General features: G+C 52.2%; 1 protein-coding gene across 2 annotated transcripts; it reads right to left on the bottom strand.

Annotated features, from left to right (window-relative positions):
* Positions 1–1,714: 1,714 nt before the first annotated feature.
* On the bottom strand, positions 1,715–19,318 carry GAPDHS (glyceraldehyde-3-phosphate dehydrogenase, spermatogenic). Of its 2 annotated transcripts, none has more exons than XM_050930225.1 (11): positions 19,204–19,318; positions 10,039–10,158; positions 9,093–9,189; positions 7,177–7,283; positions 5,516–5,606; positions 5,082–5,200; positions 4,511–4,592; positions 4,250–4,401; positions 3,707–3,869; positions 2,766–2,863; positions 1,715–2,114 (listed from the first exon to the last, which is right to left on the bottom strand). In XM_050930225.1, exons 2-11 carry the CDS (start codon positions 10,065–10,067, stop codon positions 2,042–2,044), a joined length of 1,011 nt encoding a protein of 336 aa, XP_050786182.1. In that variant the 5' UTR covers positions 10,068–10,158; positions 19,204–19,318; the 3' UTR covers positions 1,715–2,041. The 2 variants fall into 2 exon arrangements, with proteins under 2 accessions (XP_050786182.1, XP_050786181.1); XM_050930224.1 differs by lacking the exon at positions 19,204–19,318 and adding an exon at positions 12,636–12,721.
* Between the last annotated feature and the right edge of the window lie 3,060 nt (positions 19,319–22,378).

Here is a 22,378-nt window from a genome sequence, read left to right on the forward strand (position 1 = left end):
ATACTTGGTGCAGTTCTGTGCCCATCTCAAAACAAAAATTAGAAGTGGAAAAAGGTGCAGAGAAGAGCAATAAACGGTGTGGTATGGAACAGCTTGCAGGTGCAGAGATTGAAGAGACTTGGCCTGTTCAGCTTAGAAACAAGGTGACTGAGGGGGGGATATGAGTCTATAAAATCATGAACAGTGTGGAGAAGCATTAGGGGTGGGGACACTAAGAACTTGGTCACTAGGAAGAGACCAGGAAGCAGGTGTAAGAGAAGCATAACTACTTCCCTCACCAACAGCTGGCCAGCCTGGGGACCTCACTGCCAGGGGATGCGGGGAAGGTCAAAATTATAACTGGGTTCAAGAAGAGAACTAGTTAAGTTCAGAGGATAGGGCCTTTGATGACTTAGCCAAGATGGACCAGGACAAAACCTCACACTCTAGAGGTCCCAAAAGCTCATTGGCAGCAGCCAGGACTGGACAGGGGCTGGATCACTCTGGAACGGCCTTGTTCTATTCATGCCCTCTGAAGCCTCTGTGCCTGGCCCTTGGCAGAGAACAGGAGATTGGGCTGGATAGACCATTCTTAGGCTTGTGACATGCCTACCCCAGCGAGGTCCTGGCAGGAGACTGGGGCTGCTACAATAGAATTTCCCTGCAGCAGCCAAGAAAGGCAAAGCTATCAAGACTCTAGGGTTGCAAGTCTGGGCCGCCGTTTTCAAGAGGCGCTGCAGGCTGTGATCCAAGGGGCACAGGCTGGTTATTGGCCCGTTCACGCTTTGGAAGGTGCTTCAGCTATACCCTACAGCTTAGAAGCAGGAGGTGTTTTCTGGGCAAGCACTGGCAGTTCAGCATGTGGGTACCCCAGCCTCTGGAGGGACATGCTAGGAAAGCACATACCAAGCGCAAGGGGCCCAGCTGCTGCCAAGGCCCAGCACTCTGCTTTGGTGAGACCAGCCCTTTGCCAAGATAGTGACATGCCAAGCGAGACATAATGGAGACCTTTATGGAGAATCTGCAACAGCTGGTCAACTTGTGCCAAGCAATGAGGCAAGGCCCTGAATGGCTCCATTCAGAGACCGGGTGTGGACAAACCCCTGCCCTGGCTGGGGGAGGTAGGCACTGCCAGCCTCTGGAAGAGAGTCATTATGAAGCACCTAAAGGCTGCACCATCAGCAATGCTTTAATTTCTCCACCCCACCATGGTAGGACACCCTTGGCCCTAGCCACCAAGCTCTGGTCAACCCCTTGCACAGAGACAAGACCAGACAGCAGCTGTCCCCACAGATCCCAACCCTGGTTGGGGGTAACCTTGTGCCAATGGTGCTCAGTGGCAGTCCATGGGCCACTGATTGTCTATAGGCAGGTGACAAACATTCAGCAGAGAAACAAGCAAATAAAGATGTTACCCCCATGAAAAACCTGCAGCTATGTGGTTTGCAGATCAAGACCCCATTAGAGTTGCTTCAGGACCTACTTTGTGCTTAAGGCACTGTCTGGGCCTTGCTTCAGTTTCCCCTCCTCCTCGTGTATTTAGGCTTAGCTCTTTGGAGCAGGGATCATGTGCGCGGCACCTGGCACTACCGCGCTGTCAGAGATGAGGTGCTACTGCACTACGTTTGCAGTCCTTGAGGACTACACAAATAGTCTAGCACTGAAGCCATGATCTTATTTGGGCCCAGGCTTCAGAAGCAGGTGGGAATAAAGGATCTGGACAATTTCACCCACATTTCTGCAACTTTAGGTGGCTTTTATTTCCAACACTTATGAAATCTCAATGACACTACCGCCAGAGACCACTACTAACCCAGGGCTAGGCTCCTTCCCCCAGGGAGGCGTTGGTGCAGTTTTCTGGTTAGGTGCACGCAGGCTGCTGTGAGAGCAGGATTCACACACGCACACGGACACGCACAAAGGTTTACGGGGACAGACGAGGTGCAGCGTTTGGGGCCGTGTGGTTGAAGCATTAAGATAGGATGGATCTTGTGGCCAAATATGTCTAGAAGGGGGTGAGGTGGATTCTTCAGATGGCCTGGAATGTAAGTGGGACAGGCGCTCAGTTCTCCTTGGTGTACATGTGACTCAGGAGGTCTGCAACCCGGTTACTGTAGCCGTATTCGTTGTCGTACCTACAGGAAGAGGAGAGACAAGTTCAGCTCTCAGCCACCTCACACACTAAGTGGACAACCCTGACCACAAATGAGACCCTCCCAACTGGATGTTTCCACATGACCTCTAGGGGGCTCCTTGTTTCCCATCCCATTGCCTCAGCCACATGCCACTGCCTATAGGCCTCTGGACCAAACAAGGATGGTTGGAAGAAGGCAGAGGTAGTAGACAACCTTGTGCTTAAGGCACTGACTGGGACTCAAACCCAGATCTCCTGTCCTCAGTCTTCCTGTGTGATCTCTGGCATATCCCTGGTTCTTCTCCTGGAGCTTAGCTTCAGGGCCAGTGACTTCACTAGATCTGGACTGGGACCCTCAGATTTAGCCCGTCGTTAACCCAGCTGAAGACCTTTGGGTGATGGGGGCCCTTTGTGCATGGGACTAGGCTAAGGTGCTCCAAGCATACTCTACAGCTAGGGAAACCCAGACACCTCATGCCAGGCAAGCGAGATGCAGCTGATGGAACCCGCTGGTTCTTGACCCACTCTAAAGAGTGGTCACTGGACTCCTAGAAGGCTGGGGTGGAGGAGTCCAGCATGCTCAAGACAGGCTGGTTTTCAGACCTCTCCCTCTGCTTAGGACCAAGTGCAACATCCCTCTGCCAGGCCTTACCAGGAGATGAGCTTCACAAAGTTATCATTGAGGGAGATCCCAGCTCCCGCATCGAAGATGGAGGAATGGCTGTCGCCGATGAAATCAGAAGAGACCACCTGCAAGTGAGGGGGACATGCGTCAGGACTGGCTACTGGGGCATTTAGCTTTAGTTAGAGAGAGATGCAGGAGCAGAATGTGTACGGGCCAGTTCAGTAGGAGATTGGCCTCCCCTGGCCAGCGGTCCCCAGAAGCAGATTTGATTGCACATCAGAATTTAATAAGGCTGAAGGCTGAGACTATTAGATCAGTCTTACCATTGGTATAGCACAGGTCACAGAATGTCACTGTTACCCCCATACTCAACCCAAGGACTTCAGACAGATGACAGCATTTCAGTCCTCAGGAGACTCAACTGTTACATGCCACCAGCAGAGAACAGGAGAGACTGAGATGCCACCAATGCCTGAGGTCCTATTCACAGCAGGGAACTGGATTGACGAGACCTGCCCAGATGATCTATGCCCCATGCTGGGGGAGAAGGTGAAAAATCTAAGTCCCTGCCGATTTGATGGGGTTGGGGGAAGGGGAAGATTCCTAACTCAGTTTGGCCCCGAGCATGTGAAGACACCAGCCAGTGTTCTCTACCAAGGAGGTTCTGGCAGCCCTGCTAACATGACACTGCTTCATTAGCATGGTTCATCTTCAGTGCCCTTCAGACTAGGCAACTGCTGATGTGCTGCATGTGGGCAGCAGTTGAGACAGGAAGTGAACCTGTATTGACAGATCTGCACAGGGAGGGTAATGAGCTCAGCAAGCAGAACTCACCCCCACTTCTGGCATCAGAGCATCCCCTAGCAAGGCATAGGGGTCAGCATGTCACCCATGTTGCTTGGGCCTCCACTCCCTGAGTCCAACCTTGCTGCTAGCACTCAGGATGGCTGCTCCCATTCCCTGCTCACCTCATCTTCTGTGTACCCCAGGATCCCAGCCATGGGGCCCTCTGAAGCCTTCTTCATGGCCTCTTTTATTTCAGCATAGGTCGCCGGCTTGGTAAGGCGGCAGGTTAGGTCCACGACGGAGACGTCAGAGACAGGCACACGGAATGCCATGCCGGTGAGCTTTCTGTGAGGAGGAGGGAAATTCAGCCAATGAGAGAACCAGCAAGGACGGCCTGTGAGCAAGACACTGATGGCTCTAGAAGACCAGTCTGCAGTTCTGGAATTGGACCCCCAAAGAGAAACCCCTGGACCCTCCCAACAGAGATGGGGTGTTTGAGGTTTTGCTTAGCCAACACTGCTAGCATGTCAGCCACCATGAATGGTACAAGCTTCTAAACAGATGTGATTTGCCCATCACCATGGCCACCTCTAGGAGCAAGAGTTTCTCTCCCAGTCACCATCTGGCCTGTGGGATGTCACCCAGCCACCTGGGGCAGGATTGCTACAGGGAGGCCTAGACTAGAGACTTCTCCTGCTGCCCACTCACTGAGAAATGGCCCGTACCCGTTCAGCTCTGGGATGACCTTGCCAACTGCTTTGGCAGCACCAGTGGATGCTGGGATGATGTTCTGGTGGGCACCTCTTCCATCACGCCAGGCCTTGGCAGAGGGACCATCCACAGTTTTCTGTGTGGCAGTGTAGGCATGCACCGTGGTCTGAAGGTTGAGAGAAGCATGGTTATGAGCTGGTAGACGCTAGAGAGACAGTCACCTGTTCCTGCACACAGGTGAGCGGCTGGGGGTCAATAGCACCCAGAAGACTTACCATGAGTCCTTCCACAATGCCAAAGTTGTCATGGATCACCTTGGCCAGAGGTGCCAGGCAGTTGGTGGTGCAGGAGGCATTGCTACATGGGGAGGGAAGGGAGTCAGACTGATGTCTAGCAAACACCTGCTACTGGAGAAGTGCCAGTTGCCTGCCTAGTTGAGTTCCCATTCCCACCATCACCTCCATTTCTCCCTGGTGTAAGGGATACAAATAGAAACCATGCTGATTAGGATAGTCTGTGTCCCCTCAAGAGCAGGGCAGGTGGGCTTCCACCTTGACATGTGAGCAATCTGCCAGCACAAGCTGTCTATAGGCCTCTTGCTTCCCAACTGTATGGCACAAGTCGCTAAATTCTTGTCTTGGGCCCTTTCCTCAGGCACATGCCCCAAAATGGAGGCTCTCAAACATCCCTCCGATCCCAAAGGGCAGATCCATGCCCTCATCTCTCCTTGGCCATGTACAAGCCAGACTCAGGAGATCACTCCAAGCCAGTCTGCAGAGCAACTCAGAAAGCCGTCCCATCCTATTGTCCAACTCCCTGCCACACAGGTGGCGAGGCGGGTCTTACCTGACAATTGTCATGCTGGATGGGTCATACTTGTCCTCGTTGACACCCATGACAAACATGGGAGCATCAGGGGAGGGGGCGCTCACTACCACTCGCTTGGCTCCACCTTGTATATGGGCCTGTGGAAGAGGAAGCTAAATCATGGGGGATCCTGCTATGCAGAAGGTCAGGCCAACCTCATCTGGAGGAGTTAGGCACTAGCAGACCTAGGTGTTGATGGAAGACTCCATCACATCAAGGTCTTGGATGATGGCTGCCCAGGAGAATGGCATCCTAGGCAGAGCCAGGCTGTCCTAGCCCTGTAATGGCTCAGCTTGTTAGCCACAGGTTCTCAAATTCCCCGTCAAGGAGGATAAGTAGGTGTCTGAGCCCCACATGCCAGTCAGACATGGGCTCACAGTTCCTGTACCAAGCTAGGTAGCTCAGACACTCACCGAAGCTTTGTCAATGCTGAGGAAGACTCCAGTGGACTCGACAACGTAGAGAGCTCCTGCGTCACCCCAGGGAATCTCACTGGGCTTCATACTGAGAGAGACAGCAGACCAGGGTTACTGCGCCAAGGGCCGGCTACTTCCAGGAGGTCAATGCACATGTTCGAGCCCAGATGAGGATTCAGTCCCAATTCCACACAGCTTGAGGGAGTGGTGTGGGACCCCCAGCCTCCAAGGACCCTGATACACTAGCCCCTTGGCACCTAACTCTTCCTTTGACAATCTCATTTCTAGGGCGACCTAGAGATACAGCTGAGTGGAGACTCATCAGCAATCTGGAGAAAGGCTGGTCTTTTGGTTTCAAGGCACTGGACAGATACTCTTGAGATCTAGGTTCAACAGCCAGCTCCACCAGCCCCCTGAGCAGCCATGCACTAGAACTGTGACTTGGTTCCCCCCCCCCCCCAACCTGTAAATCTGTCCTATTTCCCCTTGCTCACAGGGGGCTGGGAAGAAAAGCCCATTAGTACTTGGGTGGCAGACACCATAATGATAGGCTGCAGACAAGTACCTAGAAGTCACTGCATAGCTCTGTCAGGTCCATGCATCATCCCTTCATTCGCACTAGCATGATCCTTCAGGGGTCCAGACTCCTGGATCTTACCCTCTAGATGCTAAGCTCTCATCTAAATTGAGCTGTATTCTCAGAAGGGACTTCTCACCTAGTCTGGCCTGTATAACAGGCCAGAGAAATTCACCCTGCACTGAGACCAATCACTTCTGATTTGGCATGAAAGCAGACTGACATTTCCAGCTAGCCATGCTCTCAGCTCAACGTGACAGGCTTCAGAGTCAGGGGAGGTATCTCCTTTACACTACAGATTCACGTCTTGAAGTGAAGCAGGCAGGTCTAGTGATGCAGGAGGCAGATTAGGACATCTGGGCTCTGCTAGACTGGTACGAGTCTCACATAGTTGGACATGCTATATGGGAAAGCAGTTATTTCTCTAGACACTGCTGAATGATGCAGTGTACAGGAGTTGCTGTCTGTACATTGCAGTTCTACCACCTCTGAAGTGGCACATGGCAGCTGATTTAATGCCAATGCTACTTCCTGTCCTAGACTATGTACAGGAAGTTTACTACAGCCAGCTGAAACTGGGGTAAGGAGTTTTAGCCTAACCGTCAGAATGCTGGAGTGATGCCACCATGGTGCAGAAAGGCTGTCGGGACTCAATGCTCAGTTTTCCCAGCTAGCCAACAGAAGACAGCCCTCCAGCCATCTGGCAACCATTAGCCCTGATCCACTGTCAAAGGACCCTCACATCCTGCAGCACCATGCACGTGGCTCAGAGGTCTCCCCTCCCAGTGTCGAGCAGACTGGCCCTGCTTAGCTGCAAGATCCCAAGCACTATGCCAGTGATGAGGTGCTAGCCCGCACCCTGTGCTACATAAGAACAGCCAGACTGGGTCAGACCACAGGTCCATCTAGACCAGTATCCTGTCTGACAGTAGCCAATGCCAGGAATGAACAGAACAGGTACTCAAGTGACCCATTCCCAGCTTCTGGCAAGCAGAGGCTAGGGACACCATCCCCACCCATGCTGGCTAACAGCCACTGATGGGTCATGCAGGACCAGTCCATCCAGCTCCCCCCGACTCACCACTGGAACACTGAGATCTCACTGCCATCCACCACCAGCTTGCCATCTTCAGCCTTCACCTCGCCGCTGTAGCGCCCGTGAGTGGAGTCATACTTGAACATGTAGACCTGAGAGGGGGGAACGTGTGAGCCTAGCAGCCCAAGCCTTGGGGAGTTACCCGAGGCAACTGCTGTCATTCAGCAGGGGAGTCTCCTTAACTGACCAACTCTGCTTCCATCAACCACGAAAAGCCAAGCCAGTGACCAGTTCTCTTCAAGAGGGGGACTGATCAGCAGCCAACCTCTAGCTGTGCAGTAGAGCAGTGAGCATTAAGACTATCCTCCAAGTAGATCCAGAGGAGGATGCACCCTCATTGGGTGTCGGCACAGAGCAGAAGAGCCAAGCTCCTTAAAGCTAAGGGGTATGGTGCCTTTAGCTCAGTGCCTAGCACTGAGCAATCAAACCCAGTGACCGCAGGATGGGTCCTAGACAAAGCTGGGTGTCAGATGCAATAGCTCCTTCGCAGCCAGCAGTTGCTATATACGTAAGGCCAAGAGAAAAACCCAAGTCTCCCAGCCAGCTTCTAAACTATGGGAGCTGGCTTGGACTGGAACACAAGGCTCGAGTCCCAGGTGAGGCAGCTCAGAGGAAAGTTAGCCATGGCTGTGTGACAATGTGCACCCTATATTTACTATATGGGGATATATCTATGGCATGTTTTGTACAAAGTCTGCCTTGTGAGTCATCAGTTTAAAAGGTTGAACATTAATACCCTGTTGGATTGGATGTGTGGTCATTGCATGCGGAGCTGTGAAGTTTTGCTCTGTTGTGGTTGGAAGCACGCACACACAGGCTTTCAGGTACAACAGTGAAGCTAGACAGTGCTAATGGCTCCATTAAAGGGAATCCACACATCCAGGGACTATCTCAGGAATTGATTACAATGGAGGCTTCACAGAGGGCACTGGAGGTTGCTTGTGGGGAGTGGGGGGGGAGACTCCCACATCATGAGCAAAGATCTTTCTAGCAAACCGGAAAAAGCTATAAAAGTGGGGAAGTGACACCACTACTTTGCCTGGCTTCCCCTATAACACAACACCAGAGGAACAAAGATTGAACTCAGGAAGGGGATCCCAAGCAGGAGAGAATAATTTGAGCCTGTGTAAGCAAAAACTGTAGCCTGCTTGTACTAGCTAACAGGGTGAGACACTCCTTGATTCAAATCCTATCTAGTGTATAAATCTTAGATTGCATTTGTTTTATTTTGCAGGTAATCTGTACGCTCACTAAAATCACTTAAAATCTTCCTGTAGTTAAATCTGCTTTATATTTTTTACCTAGCAAAACACTGTTTTAGAAGCGTTTGGGGAATCTGCTCAGGAACAAAAATGGTTCATTGTCCTCTCCACACAGAGTGACAGACTGGGTAATAAACTTATATTGGTCAGGCTTTTGACTAGGCCAAGACAGTACAGCTCTGGGGTCTTAGGCTGTGGAGCTAGGGGAAGCTGGCTGGACCCTCTCTATTGTTAGTTTACGTGTGGCTGAGGAGAAGCATTCAGGTAACTGAATGAGTGTCCCTACCTGTGTAGATGTTTGTATGAGTGCAGGACTGGGAAAGATCTGCAGCTAGTTACATCCTCAGTGTGAGAGGGGACCCAGATTGGTATGTCAGAGGGCTCAGCAGTACCCCAGTTCCAGGCTGCACTCCAGGGAAGCTAGATACAGGCTGAACAAGGCCCCTCAGTCCTCAGCTCCTGTCACATGCTGATGTGCCAGCTGGCCCATCCCACCATGCCGCAGTCACTATCTACATAGGGTTGAGGTTGGAGATCGTCCAGGGACACTGAGAACTATGGGAGTCTGAGCTTCTGAGACATGCAGAAGAGTGTCAGACAGGGTAGTTTGGCCATTGGATTACAGGGTGGTGAAGTTACCATGTAGTTGAGGTCAATGAAGGGGTCATTGATAGCCACCACTTTGAGTCCCTTCTCCAGGCAGGCTCGGAGGACCAGACGCCCGATACGGCCAAATCTGGAACAGGAATGTTAGTAGTTAATAGGTTTCAGAGTAGCAGCCGTGTTAGTCTGTATCCGCAAAAACCAGGAGTACTTGTGGCCCCCTAGAGACTAACAAATTTATTTCAGCATGAGCTTTTGTGGGCTACAGCCTCACTTCTTTAAACAGATTCCTGTAGCCACAGTCCCATCCAGGGAGCTAGTCATGAAGGGACGACTCATCCATGCCGGCCCCATACTTGCAGCGCAGCCAATGGGAGCTCAGTCAGAGCAGGCTTCCCCACAACTGTCAATCACTAGGACATTAAGCTACCTCCTTAGCTTTGCATTCTAGTGGTGCCCCCTAGCGCTGATCTGGTAGCAGCACAAGCCAGCTGCCCTAACCACCTTGGAACAAGTGCCTCCATGGACTCCTCTGACATCAATCCGGCAGCTGCAGCAGAGTTAGGTGCTCCAAGATGACAGCCTGGTGACCCCTGGAGTTCCCTCCGACTAAAAGCAAGAACTGCACTGTTGGGCTCAGTCCTTCATTCAACACCATTACTGCTGTGACTGAGCCGGGCAATTTCTTGAAATCAAGATGGCTGCCAGTTCGTGTGGGTCTGGTGACGCCAAAGAGCCAGGTGCTATTTTGAATGCAGGGTGCATTCCCAGCCACTGCAGGGAGTCACTGAGTGACCTGCAAAGTGAGTGGAAGCACTGCAAGGTTGGTTACACCACAGCTGCGTGTTACAGCCACCACTTCTTACTACACACAGCAGAACTTTCCACTCCTGCAGCGCTGGGCAGCCTCACCTGTGCCACAGTAGCAGAGAGCTACAACTCCTGCCCGGGGGTCAGCACAAGAGGGAGTTTGGGGCCTTACCCGTTAATCCCAACAGTGAGCTCAGACATAACTGGTTCTACTAGTTTCTCTACTGGAGCCGGAGCCGGTTCCTCAACTTTCTCCGGTACGGATGGTTTTCGGGACTGGGATACCTCAAGTCTGGAAGGAAAAGGAGGAATCAGAGCAGAGGCTGGGGCAGATGCCAGAATAAAGATAACAGACAGGCCTTTTTGCAAGGGAAAACTACAGCCCCATTAGAGCAACTGGGAACATGGGATTTGCCCAACTACCTCAGTCCAGTGGGTCCATCCAGACCACTATCCCAGCTCCCACCATGGCTTGTCCTAATTTCATTAGAGGAAGGTGCAAGAAAGGCCCCCTCGAGAGCAGTGATGGAATAGCCTGCCCATGGTACGAAGGGTCTTCCTGACTTCCTTCAGAGGTTGAGGCTTATGCCCCGAAGTCTGAGGGTTACAGCTCTTCCAAAAGCCTATTTTAAGAAACCCTCTGAACTCTGGCTATTCACGCCCTTCCTGAAACCCTCTCAGCTCTTGGTCAAAGTGACCTCTTGTGGCACCGAGTTCTACAGGCCAGAAGCATGGAACAAAACCATCTGATCAGTTCTAAGTGTGCTGCCCATCACTCCCCTTGTTTGCACAGGGGAGAAGGTGAACGACAGCACCCATTTCAGTCTTTCCCATTTGTTACTGGGCACCCCTCAAAAGGGACAGTCCCAACCCTTTCATTTTCCTTACCTGTCTCACAGTCCCTCTATTTCTGCTCTAACCTTTGAGATCCGAGTGATCTAGTCAAGGGCACCCAACTAACAAGGCTGCTACACAAATAGTGTTTTACAGAAGTGCCTTGGGCTGATCCAAGAACAGGGCCCCATTGTGCTATGCACCGTAAGAGCAGCAATCTGTGTGCCCTGAAGACCTGATTTCAACAAAATTCAATCTGATCTATCCCATTCCTCACACACTAGCACCATTTGCTTTCCGGGGCGACTGCGTATTGAGCAGGAGTCTTGAGGCTTGTCCAGACAGAGGTAGCCATTTCAGAATAAGGTAGGGTGTGAATTTAAAGCCTGGGAGCTATTCCCAGAAGTGTCCCCCCAGGAAGCCAGTCCCAGAGTAGCTTCAGAGAGATAATCCAGAATAGTTTCTGCAGAACAGCTCCCTGTCAGTTTTTCCCTGTGGATGAATCCACAGTGAGGCACAGGACTATAAATAAAGTGACATTGTATTCAATATTCTGCCTCCTTTGTGTCGATCAGTCCTGGCTATCAGCCCTCCCCAGTAAGGTAAAGTTACACCAGTCAGCCTGCAGGTACAGCTAGGGAAGCATGAGCTGGATTCTATGCTGACTCGGGCACCAGAGTTTAACAAAGCCCCAGTGGAGGAGTCTGTTGCATTGGACAGAAGGAGAAGCTTGCTTTACTTTGGGTATGGCTACACTGCAATCAGAGGTGTGACCACAGCACGCGCAGGCCTACCTGATCTAGGAGCATGATGAACAGCAGCTGCAAAGCTGACGCAGCACAGACTAGCCACTTGAGTCCATACACAGGATTCCAGCTCATGCTGAGGTTTCACTGCTGTTATTTCAGCTGGCTAGATCAATGCTTAGGGCCCTACCAAATTCACAGCCATGAAAAACACATCACAGACTATGAAATCTGCTCTCCCCCGGTGAAGTCTGGTCTTGTGTGCTTTTACCCTACACAACAGGGATTTGACAGGGAAGATCAGTGTGTCTAGAATTGGGAGTCCTGACCCAAAAAGGAGTTGCAGGGCTGTGTGTTGTATTGCCACCCTTACTTCTGCGCTGCCTTCAGAGTTAGGCAGCCAGAGAGTGGTGGCTGCTGGTCAGGTGCCTGGGTCTGACGGCAGCACCCTGCCAGCAGCAGCACAGAAGTAAGGGTGGCAATACCACACCATGCCACCCTTACTTCAGTGCTGCTGCCTTCAGAGCTGGGCAGCTGGAGAATGGCGATTGCTGACTGAGGGCCCAGCTCTGCACGCAGCAGCACTGAAGTAAGAGCAGCACAACTCCCTCTACAATAACCTTGTGACACCCCCTCCACCCCACAGCTCCTTTTTGGGTCAGGATCCCTACAATTAGAACTGTGAAATTTCAGATTTAAATAGCTGGAATAATTAAATTTATGACTTAAATTCTATACTATGAAACTGACCAAAATGGACTATGAATTTGGTAGGGCCCTATCAATGCTGTATGTGCTACAGTCACACCTCTGACTGCTGTGTAGACATACCCAGATTGGGACAGAGACAGAGGCCCACGTTTCAAGGGCTTAGATGCTACCAGAATACACAGAATATCTATCAAATAGCCCTGCAAATCTACACTGGGATCTGATCTCCTGGGATCAAGTTGTTCGAGAGATTAAAGTGCAGAGGTCACTATCTGCTCTGCACTTTGAAGATCACTATCTGCTCCTACCAAGGAGGATCAAATCTTAGTTTAAAATAGGGAAGCCCGCAGTAATTTGCTTCTCACTACACACAGCTGTAAAGGACAGCAAGTCTCCAGAAATATACTGTCTCATAAGGCCAGAGTAAGGCCCACGTGTACTTAAGCTCCCCCTTAGATTCACTTAAATCAGAGCTTACCTGAAAACTTTGACACTAACAGATGATCCAACTGACTCCTGGCTCAACGGGGAGTTACAGCGCTGCAGCATTTTGCTGGCTGCCCTAGCTACTGACTGGAGATACTGAAAACAGCGAGTTCAAGACACTTTTTAAAACTGATCTTTAACGTAATCATTGATTGTACTAAGCTCTATGCTGCTCTAACAGTTAGCACAGGTCTCTTTTAGAGAAAGGACACAGAGAAGTCATCCTTACTTTCAGTTCCTTTGACATTGGTTTAGTCCCATCGTGGGGTCACCAGCTCTGATCCTGCACAGCACTTGGGGCCCCCACCTCCTGCAACAGCTACTCACATGCTTATGTACATGAAGCACATTCAGATGGAGCGTCCAGAGAAGGGGGAGGCCTGTTTTGTCAGGGCAAAGTCAGCCCAGCAGAGGCTAGGCAGGGGAAGGGCTTGTAGGTTGAGTGCAGGGGTAGATCTAGAATGCCTGTAATTGACCCTAAGCAAGTCAATTTCACCTCTAAGACACTTCAGGGCTCGAGTCCTTCCCACTGTTCCCTGGCCTCAGGCAGGTCGGGGGCATCCTTGAGGGAGGTCTCATCCCCACCAACTGAGCAGAGGATTCTGGGGGGTGGGGGGCCTTTCTGCAGACCCCAACCCAATTCATGATGGGGTAGCAGCAATGAGTCCCCACTCCCTTCCAGCACTCTGACTGGATGAGCCAGCTAGGACCTTCCCAGAGCAGGTTTCAGAGTTAATGCAACACAGATGCGTGGGACATTACCCCTGCACCACTCTGCTATTGTTTCTGGCTCCCTGCAGATTCAGATGCCGCCATGTCAATTGTGCTAGGGGCATGCGCTTTCATAACCCAGAGCAATACAAGTGGAAGCTAAAGCCCAGCAGCCAGGTGTATCAGAATGTGGCCTACTAAAGTAGTGGAAATACATAACACACCAATCCCCTGATAGCACAAGTACTTTGCTAGGCTCATTTACCCAGCCCTCTGCTTCCATCAGCTATAAATCCTGGTATGATGCTGCCAGCCATCATCTTGCATCTGAACCAGCAGAATATGGCATCAACCAGGAGATTCCCAGAAGCCCCGCTCCATGACATCAGTTACAAGGTCAAATGGCAAAGGTGAATCTGCTCTCTTCTACCCCAGCAGGGCCTCATGCCACTCTGCTTTGTGTTTACACTGAGCCTGAGCCTTTTGAGTGCCAAATCCCTCTGGAGTCTGCCCCTCAAAAAAAAAAAAGCAGCAAGTGATTCATGCATCAAAGGCCACTTCATTTCAGGGACCAGTGCTTTTGGCAAGTAATTTGAGTAGCTATATCCCCAACCCTTCGTTCAACAGCCTCTTTTATCCAGGCCTCACTCAGATACAGAAGCAGTGTGACAAGGGTTAGTGCACTGGATTGGAAATCAGGGTTCCCACGTTCTGGTACCAGTTGGCATGACCTTGTCCAAAGTCACACCATGTCTGTGCCTCAGTTTCCCTATCTGTACAAGAGTAGGTGAATGCCCCATTTTAACTGGACTCCAGGTTTCAACCGAGCTAACAGCATATGACTGAGTCATCCTATCGCTTCAGCACTTGACAGTCTCAGACTCTCCCCAGATATCAATTAAGTCACATACCAAGAAACCAAGGCAGAAATCACTAGCACTGACTGAATACAGTCATAGAATAGCAGGGTTTGAAAGGGACCTTAGGAGGTCATCTAGTCCAACCCCCTGCTCAAAGCAAGACCAATCCTCAGACAGATTTTTACCCCAGATCCCTAAATGGCCCCCTCAAGGATTGAACTCACAACCTGGGTTTAGCAGGCCAATGCTCAAACCACTGAGCTATCCCATCCCCCGAGTGCCTACCCAAACCACTAAAGGCAGTGTCTAGGTCTTACATGCTGCCAACTCTGACCCACAAAAAAAAAAATCATAGTAAGGACTGGGGTCTGCAGAGCAAAGAAACACTCAGAAATCTCACAGGCAAGCCAAACAAGGCGACAGCTAACCACAGATGCAGCAGATCAATGCAGGCAGGCAGAGGGTATGGCCTATGCCCTGATGGGGCGCTAATATCCAGCCACCACCAAAGAATTAAGCCACCCGTGAGGGTGCACTCAGCACTGCAGACTTCCAATTGAAAAGCTGGGCCAGGATTTATTGTAGAATTCGTTTCCCCCACCCCCCAAATCAGAATCCAGGAGGTTGTAAAATAAAATAGAGGCAGCAGATGGCATTTTGCTTCAAGATGGCCAGCTCTGCAAGATGGACTCTGCAGCAGAGCACCGTGTGAGGATCAGTTCCCAACACCTCGCTTGCATTTGGTGGAAGCATCACTTCCATTCCTAGCAGAGGGACCATGGCCAGCTCTCTCACTCCACAGCTACTAGTCCTGAAATCTAAGACCATGGCTACACAATCACTTATTTGGCAAAACGTATGTTGCTCAGGGGTGTGAAAAAACCACCCTTCTGAGCAACAAGAGTGCTCACACCAGTGAAACTTGGGTGCACACTGCTAGGTCAGTGGGAGAGCTTCTCATTTAAGTGATTTTATCATGTCAACAGGAGAGCGCTCTCCTGTCAGCATAAAGCAGCTACACAAGTGATCTTACAGGGGCGCAGCTGCACCAGTACAGTTGTGCCGCTGTAAGTTCCCTAGTGTAGACATGGGCTAAGTGAGGCAGAAAGGGCCACCTAATAGGGCTGTGCTGCCCAAGGGAGAGAAGGTGCAGAGGACGTGCTGTTCTAGAGGCAAGAGGACCGGTTCGCTCATTTCTGCAGCATCACTGCAAAGCTATGCTTGCCACATAAATAGCGGGTCTCTGTTTTGGCACAACTCGGAGACCCCTGTCTATATCCTTGCACGCTGATTATTTATCAGACATTTGTATTACCATAGCAACTAAGGCTCCTTCTCATGGAGTAGGACCGCCTTGTGCTAGGTGTCCATCACCATGGCCCCTTTCCTAGTTGCCCCCAACTGCATGGGGAATATGTAGTTTAGGGCCTACGCACAAAGGAATACAAAGGATCTTAAAGGCAGATAATCTGCATCAGCCCAGCTAAGGTTTTAACAGAACTAACAGCATACGACTAAGTCATCCTGTTGCTTCAGCACTTGACAGTCTCAGACTCCTCCGGATATCGATTCAGGATAAGCTGGCCAGTCTGTACTGGCAGGGGGTGGGGAGGGAGAAGACGTGGCCTCTTCCACCCCACTGCAGGCATTCTACCGCAGTGACACTGAGAGGTCAGGACGCAGAACGCCAAAACCAGACGAGAATGCATTAGGTACACGCCACAGACACTGCCATCTTCGCTCAGGCATGGATACCCGGCGTCAAACCTCAGGGACTTCACAAGCATCATTATGAATGTGGAGAGCTGGGGAGATTAAATGACCTTGGAAGCGTCAGTAGCAGAATAGAACACAAGCCACCCAACTCCCTCTGCTTCCACCCCTAGACCATGTTGCCTCTGTAAGACAACTGGCACCCGCCTTGCTAGGTTTCCTCAAGCACAAAAGCGGGTGTCTGCTTTCCCACGCCAGAGGACACATCCAGTTTCACCTCTGGCAGACTTCCAGCAATCAAAGACAGGAAGTCTGCTCAGTTTAGATACTCACTCAGCACCATGGCCGAGGGTCACAAATATGCTCTGGATGCACACCCCTTTTTCTTCTGAAAGGAGGAGGCAGGAGAGAGAACAGCTTGCTAGCTGCAGATGCTGGTAGAGGCAAGAGTGCCTCCCTGGAGAGGAGCTATAAATGTACTTGGGTGTCTGGGGCCTGATGTACTGATGAAAAGTGCTAGGTAATACAAGTGTAGATCTCAAGGCACTTTACAGAAACTGCCTCAGTTTCCCCATCTGTGAAATGGGGGTAAAGAGGGGAAGTGACTTGCCCAAAGTAGCAGGACCTAGTGGATAGAGCACTCAACTCTCCCCACTGTCTACACTAGGTTTCAACAGATCAGCATTGTAACCATCAGTCTTGAGCAGGATTACAAACAGCCGCTTCTCACCCTCCCACCAGTGGCCGATTTGAAGCTAGATGCCATACATGAATTAATAGGGGGGAGACCGCCTCTTCTGCAGAGAGGAGGGACATATGACATCGGTAGTGGTGCAATACAGCAGAGGCTGGGCAATAATATTGCAGTCTGTTCTCCGACAGAGGCACAATTTTGCTGTGGGGAGCATACCATCTTCTGCCTGTGCAACTGCTACCCCCACCTAGATCACATGGAGGGAGGGGAACAATATAATCTCCCTGGAAGTACAACAGTTCAGAAGGAAGCGGTTTAAATCCCGTCAGGGGATTTTCAGCACCCGCTGTCTAAGCGGTGCAACTGAAAGGACAAGCATGCTAGCAATAAAATGCTTCCTATATCAAGGGGGCAGGACATAGAAAGGAGAGCATAGGGCCAAGTAGCAAGGCATATTCCCTGGAGGTATTCTGGGCTGGGTTTGGGGGGATCCAGCCAGCTCCAATCCAGCATATAAGAGGCCGGGAGGGACAAGGCCTCAAACAGGAGATGCAGCTGCGGCCCCAAGGTTGAGTCTATTTTGAGTGGATTCTACTTTAATTACGCAGCACAGAGCCCACTTGATCTGATCAGCAGGGAGACTGCCCATTGAAGATCTCCCACATGGGGAGGCGATGGGTGGTCCAAAGGAAGAGGAATGCAGCTGCCCATCCCCCACAGAAGGATGGACTCATTTCTTGCATGACTGCAGGGGGTCCTACGGCCCGGCCCGAGGGGGAGGGGAGGTGATGCGAGTCTGACTGGAGTTTCCCCTGCTGTTGCCATGTTTCTAGAGAGATCCATGGTGCAAAGGCACCAGCAGGTCACAGCCTGCATCATCACTCTCCCCTTTGCAGACATCCCCTCCTCAAGCTGCCCCAAGCACATGGAACTGCTCCCCAAGCAGATCCCTGCACTCCCCTCCCCACCCAAGGGCACCCGGCTTGCTCTCACCTCCCTTACCAGATAGGGAACCCACCTCCCAGAACCCAACACACCTCTGGGCCTTCTCCCATTTACACTTCACCCTAGATGCTTGTTTCACTCCCATCCTACCCTCCATCCCTTTCTCACAACTCCCTGCACTGTCCCCCAGCCTCCTCCCCATCTGCAGCATCCTCTACCCCCAGCTCCCCATAGCTGCAGTCCTTGCCCCACAGCCCCCCCAGTTCTGCCACCACTAACCACCCCTACAAACTCCTACACATGTTGCCCCTTACACCTCCTCTTGGCCCCCTCTCCACATCACCCCCCCATCTAACCAAAGCTCCCCACCCCATGCAGCCATCGTCTGCTCCAAATCCAGTCCCAAAGCCCTGCTGTTCACCACAGGCCCCCCCCCCCCACCCCCACTTCCCCAGCCCGCTCTGCCCATCACCACAGCCAAATACACTTACACACTCACTCATAGCTACCCAGCTCGTACTAAATCCCCCCCCAGAGCCAACCACCCTCACCCCAAATCTATTCCCTGCTGCATCGCCCACAGCTTCTCCCTACCAGGAGCACCCTACTTCCAAACCCCACCCCCACCATATCCAGAACCTCCCCCACTTACCCCATATCCAGCCCCCCACATCCATCCCCTCCCCCCCACACACCCCAAATCTATCCCCTGCTGCATCACCCACAGCTTCTCCCTACCAGGAGCACCCTACTTCCAAACCCCACCCCCACCATATCCAGCACCTCCTCCACTTACCCCATATCCAGCCCCCCATATCCATCCCATTCCCCCCACACACACACCCCAAATCTATCCCCTGCTGCATCCCCCACAGCTTCTCCCTACCACGAGCACCCTACTTCCAAACCCCACACCCCCTATATCCAGCACCTCACCCACATACCCCATATCGAGCCCCCACATCCATATCCTTCCCCCCACACACCCCAAAACTATCCCCTGCTGCATCCCCCACAGCTTCTCCCTACCACGAGCACCCTACTTCCAAACCCCACCCCCACCATATCCAGCACCTCCCCCACTTACCCCATATCCAGCCCCTCATATCCATCCCCTCCCCCCCACACACCCCAAATCTATCCCCTGCTGCATCCCCCACAGCTTCTCCCCAAGAGCACCCTACTTCCAAACCCCACCCCCACCATATCCAGCACCTCCTCCACTTACCCCATATCCAGCCCCCCATATCCATCCTATTCCCCCCCACACCCCAAATCTATCCCCTGCTGCATCCCCCACAGCTTCTCCCCAAGAGCACCCTACTTCCAAACCCCACCCCCACCATATCCATGCCCCCACCCCATATCCAGCACCTCCCCCACATACCCCAGATCTAGCCCCCCAACCCATCCTCCCATTACACACCCATCCCCTCCCATTACACACCCATTACACACCCATCCCCCCCAACCCATCGCCATCCTCCCATTACACACCCATCCCCTCCCCCCACACACCCATCCCCCCAACCCATCGCCATCTTCCCATTACACACCCATCCCCCCACACACCCATCCCCTCCCCCCACACACCCATCGCCATCCTCCCATTACACACCCAGCCCCGCACCACATACCAGGAGCTCTGGTGCCTGGATGGCGTCGAACGAGAGGAGCAGCCACTCAAACGCCCGTTTATATACTCGCCCGCCCCTCCCTCGCCACGCCTCCCTCGCCGCCTAGCCACGCCCCGCACCCGCCGGCGCGCGCTGTCCCCGCCCCACCCTTCCGACCAGCGCGCGCCTTAGTAGCCGCACAGCGCGTGCAGGTCACACCGTCGCGATGGAAAGCGGGCGGGAGGGGGCGGAGACAAAGCTTGTGGCCTCTACTGCGCACGTGCCGTGGCGTGGTCGCGAGGCGCGCTGGCGGTTACCAACCGCCGCGGCACGCGCCTCCTCCAGGATCATCCACCCCGCCCCTCCGACTCTCGTTTTCGTGCGCATGTGCAGATCCTTTTAGCCTGAGCATCCTCCGGCTGAACACCTGCTCGCGAGGGCTTCTGGGGATTGTAGTTTTCCTGACTGCTACCTACCTGGTGTGAGCTGGACCCTGCAATGCACCCCTGGTGGGGGAAGGGCGGAAGCCAGGACTCCTGGGTTCTGCCAATGCCTCCCTGGGTGCTGGACAAAACACGAGCGGGGGCAGGGTATGGAAATGAAAAGGTAGATTAGATAGCAGGGATGTGCAGGGATGGAAGATCAGGCAACACAATGATGAGAGGAGATTAATAAAACTGGGACTTTTCAGCTTGAAAAGAGAGGGCTAAGGGAAGATATGTTTGAGGTCTATAAAATCATGACTGGTGTAGAGAAAGTAGATAAGGAAGTGTTGTTTACTCCTTCCCATAACACAAGAACTAGGGGTCACCCAATGAAATTAACAGGCAGCAGGTTTAAAAACAAACAAAAGGAAGTATTTCCTCACACAACACTCAGTTGACCTGTGGAACTCCTCGCCAGAGGATGTTGTGAAGGCCAAGACTATAACAGGGTTCAAAAAAGAACTAGATCAATTCATAGAGGATACGTCCGTCAAAAGCTAATAGCCAGGATGAGCAGGGCTGGTGTCTCTAACCTCTGTCTGCCAGAAGCTGGGAATGGGCGACAGGGCTGGATCACTTGATGATTCCCTGTTCTGTTCATTCCCTCTGGGGCACCTGGCACTAGCCACTGTCAGAGGACAGGATACTGGGTTAGATGGACCTTTGGTCTGACCCAGTAAGGTAGTTCTTATGATAGATAGATAGATTAGATTAGATGGTGGTACAGGTACAGATAGATAGATGGTGGGGTATGTATGGGGATAGATAGATTAGATGGATGATGGGTGTGTGTATGGGGATGCATAGATATGTATGGGGATAGATAGGTAAATAGATAGAGGAGTATGGGGACAGATACATAAACAGGTAGATGGTGGGGTATGTGGGGATGGCTAGACAGATGAGGGGTGTGTTTGGGGGAGGATAAACAGATGAGGGCTGTGTTTAGGGGATGGATAGACAGATGAGGGGTGTGTGTATGGGCGAGGATAGACAGATGAGGGGTGTGTGTATGGAGGTTGGATAGACATATGGGAGGATGGATAGACAGATAAGGCATGTGTGTATGGAGGAGGATAGACAGAAGAGGGGATGTGTATGGAGGATGGATAGGCAGATGAGGGGAGGTGTATTGGGGAGGATAGACAGATGAGGCATGTGTGTATGGGGGAGGACAGACAGATGAGGGGATGTGTATGGGGGATGAATAGACAGATAAGGGGTGTGCGAATTGAAGAGGATAGATAGATGAGGGGTGTGTGAATGGGGGTGGATAGACAGAAGAGGGGATGTGTATGGGGGATGGATAGACAGATGAGGGGAGGTGTATTGGGGAGGATAGACAGATGAGGCATGTGTGTATGGGGGAGGATAGACAGAAGAGGGGATGTGTATGGGGGATGGACAGACAGATGAGGGGAGGTGTATTGGGGAGGATAGACAGATGAGGCATGTGTGTATGGGGGAGGACAGACAGATGAGGGGATGTGTATGGGGGATGAATAGACAGATAAGGGGTGTGCGAATTGAAGAGGATAGATAGATGAGGGGTGTGTGAATGGGGGATGGATCGACAGATGGGGGTGTGTGTGGGGATGGATAGACAGATGGGGGTGTGTGAATGGAGGTGGATAGACAGAAGTGAGGATGTGTATGGAGGATGGATAGACAGATGGGTGATGTGTGAGGGGATGGATGGACAGATGAGGGGGGATGGCTAGGGAGATGAGGGTTGTATATGGGGAAGGATGGGGGTGATGCTGAAGGAGAGGGACAGCTGGGCACTGTAGCTGGGTCCCCGCGCCGGCTAGTTCCCTGTTCCAATGCTGGAATTACTCGGAGGCCTCCCATCCCCCCAGCCGGTGCAGGGGAGGGGGGGTTCGTGCACGAGCCCGCAGCCCGTCTGACGTCAGCCAAGAAATGAGCCAGCACAATTGAGCTGTTAATAATTCAGGCGACAGCGGGGGGGGGGGGGGGGGCGGGCGAGCAGCTGATGCTCTCGCCCACCGTGGCTGATGCCTTTGAAAAGGCCAAGCCTGGAGGAGAATCCCGCTGCCATGGCAACTCCCGGGCCCAGCACTCACACAGCATTGGCATGCCAATACCTCCGCCACAGCCTGCACCCCCACCCAGCCCCCCTAAATGGGGGGGTTAACCCTCTGTGGGCCAGAGGAATTGAGCATCTACAGGAGGCTGGCCATGACTCAGCACAGATCACCCAACTCTAGCCTGCTGGTTAGGCCCAGCTAGGCCAGACTAGGCCGCAGAGAAGGGCCAGGACCATGGGAGTCAGTATCCCCTGTGCTTCCTGTTTGAGGCATGATGAGGGGGAATCAGAATGAAAAAAAACAAGCCCCCGGGTCTTGTGACAATTAGGAGCCCAGACTCCTGAGTTCTATGTCTGGGAGGGGAGCAGGGTCCAGTGGTTAGATCAGGGGAATTTGGACTCCTGGGTTCTCTCCCCAGTTCTGGGAGGGGAATGGGATTGAGGTTTTTCGAAGGAGATGCTGCGAGTCAGAACTCCTGGGGTCGGCAGTAGCTCTCCCCTCTGTCACACTGTTTGACCTGCAAGGCACAAATATTACCAACAAATCATCCCATGACCAGAAGTCCGCAATCCTTTGTGAATGATGTTAGGGTTCGGGGAAAACCACCATCTTTCACTGTGTGTTTGTGCAGCACCTGTCCTGGCACAACAGGGCCCCAATCTC

Source organism: Gopherus flavomarginatus, chromosome 20, assembly GCF_025201925.1.
Source record: "Gopherus flavomarginatus isolate rGopFla2 chromosome 20, rGopFla2.mat.asm, whole genome shotgun sequence".
Lineage (NCBI taxonomy): Eukaryota > Metazoa > Chordata > Testudines > Testudinidae > Gopherus > Gopherus flavomarginatus.

Bases quoted from the DNA above. Each gene is read 5' to 3' on its own strand.
- GAPDHS (XM_050930224.1), bottom strand. From the start codon at position 12,706: ATGCTGCAGCGCTGTAACTCCCCGTTGAGCCAGGAGTCAGTTGGATCA. The intron at 4,593-5,081 runs GTAAGACCCGCC...CTCCCCATGTAG, and splicing joins TCCAGCATGACAATTGTCAG to CAATGCCTCCTGCACCACCA. The intron at 4,402-4,510 runs GTAAGTCTTCTG...CTCAACCTTCAG, and splicing joins GCATTGTGGAAGGACTCATG to ACCACGGTGCATGCCTACAC.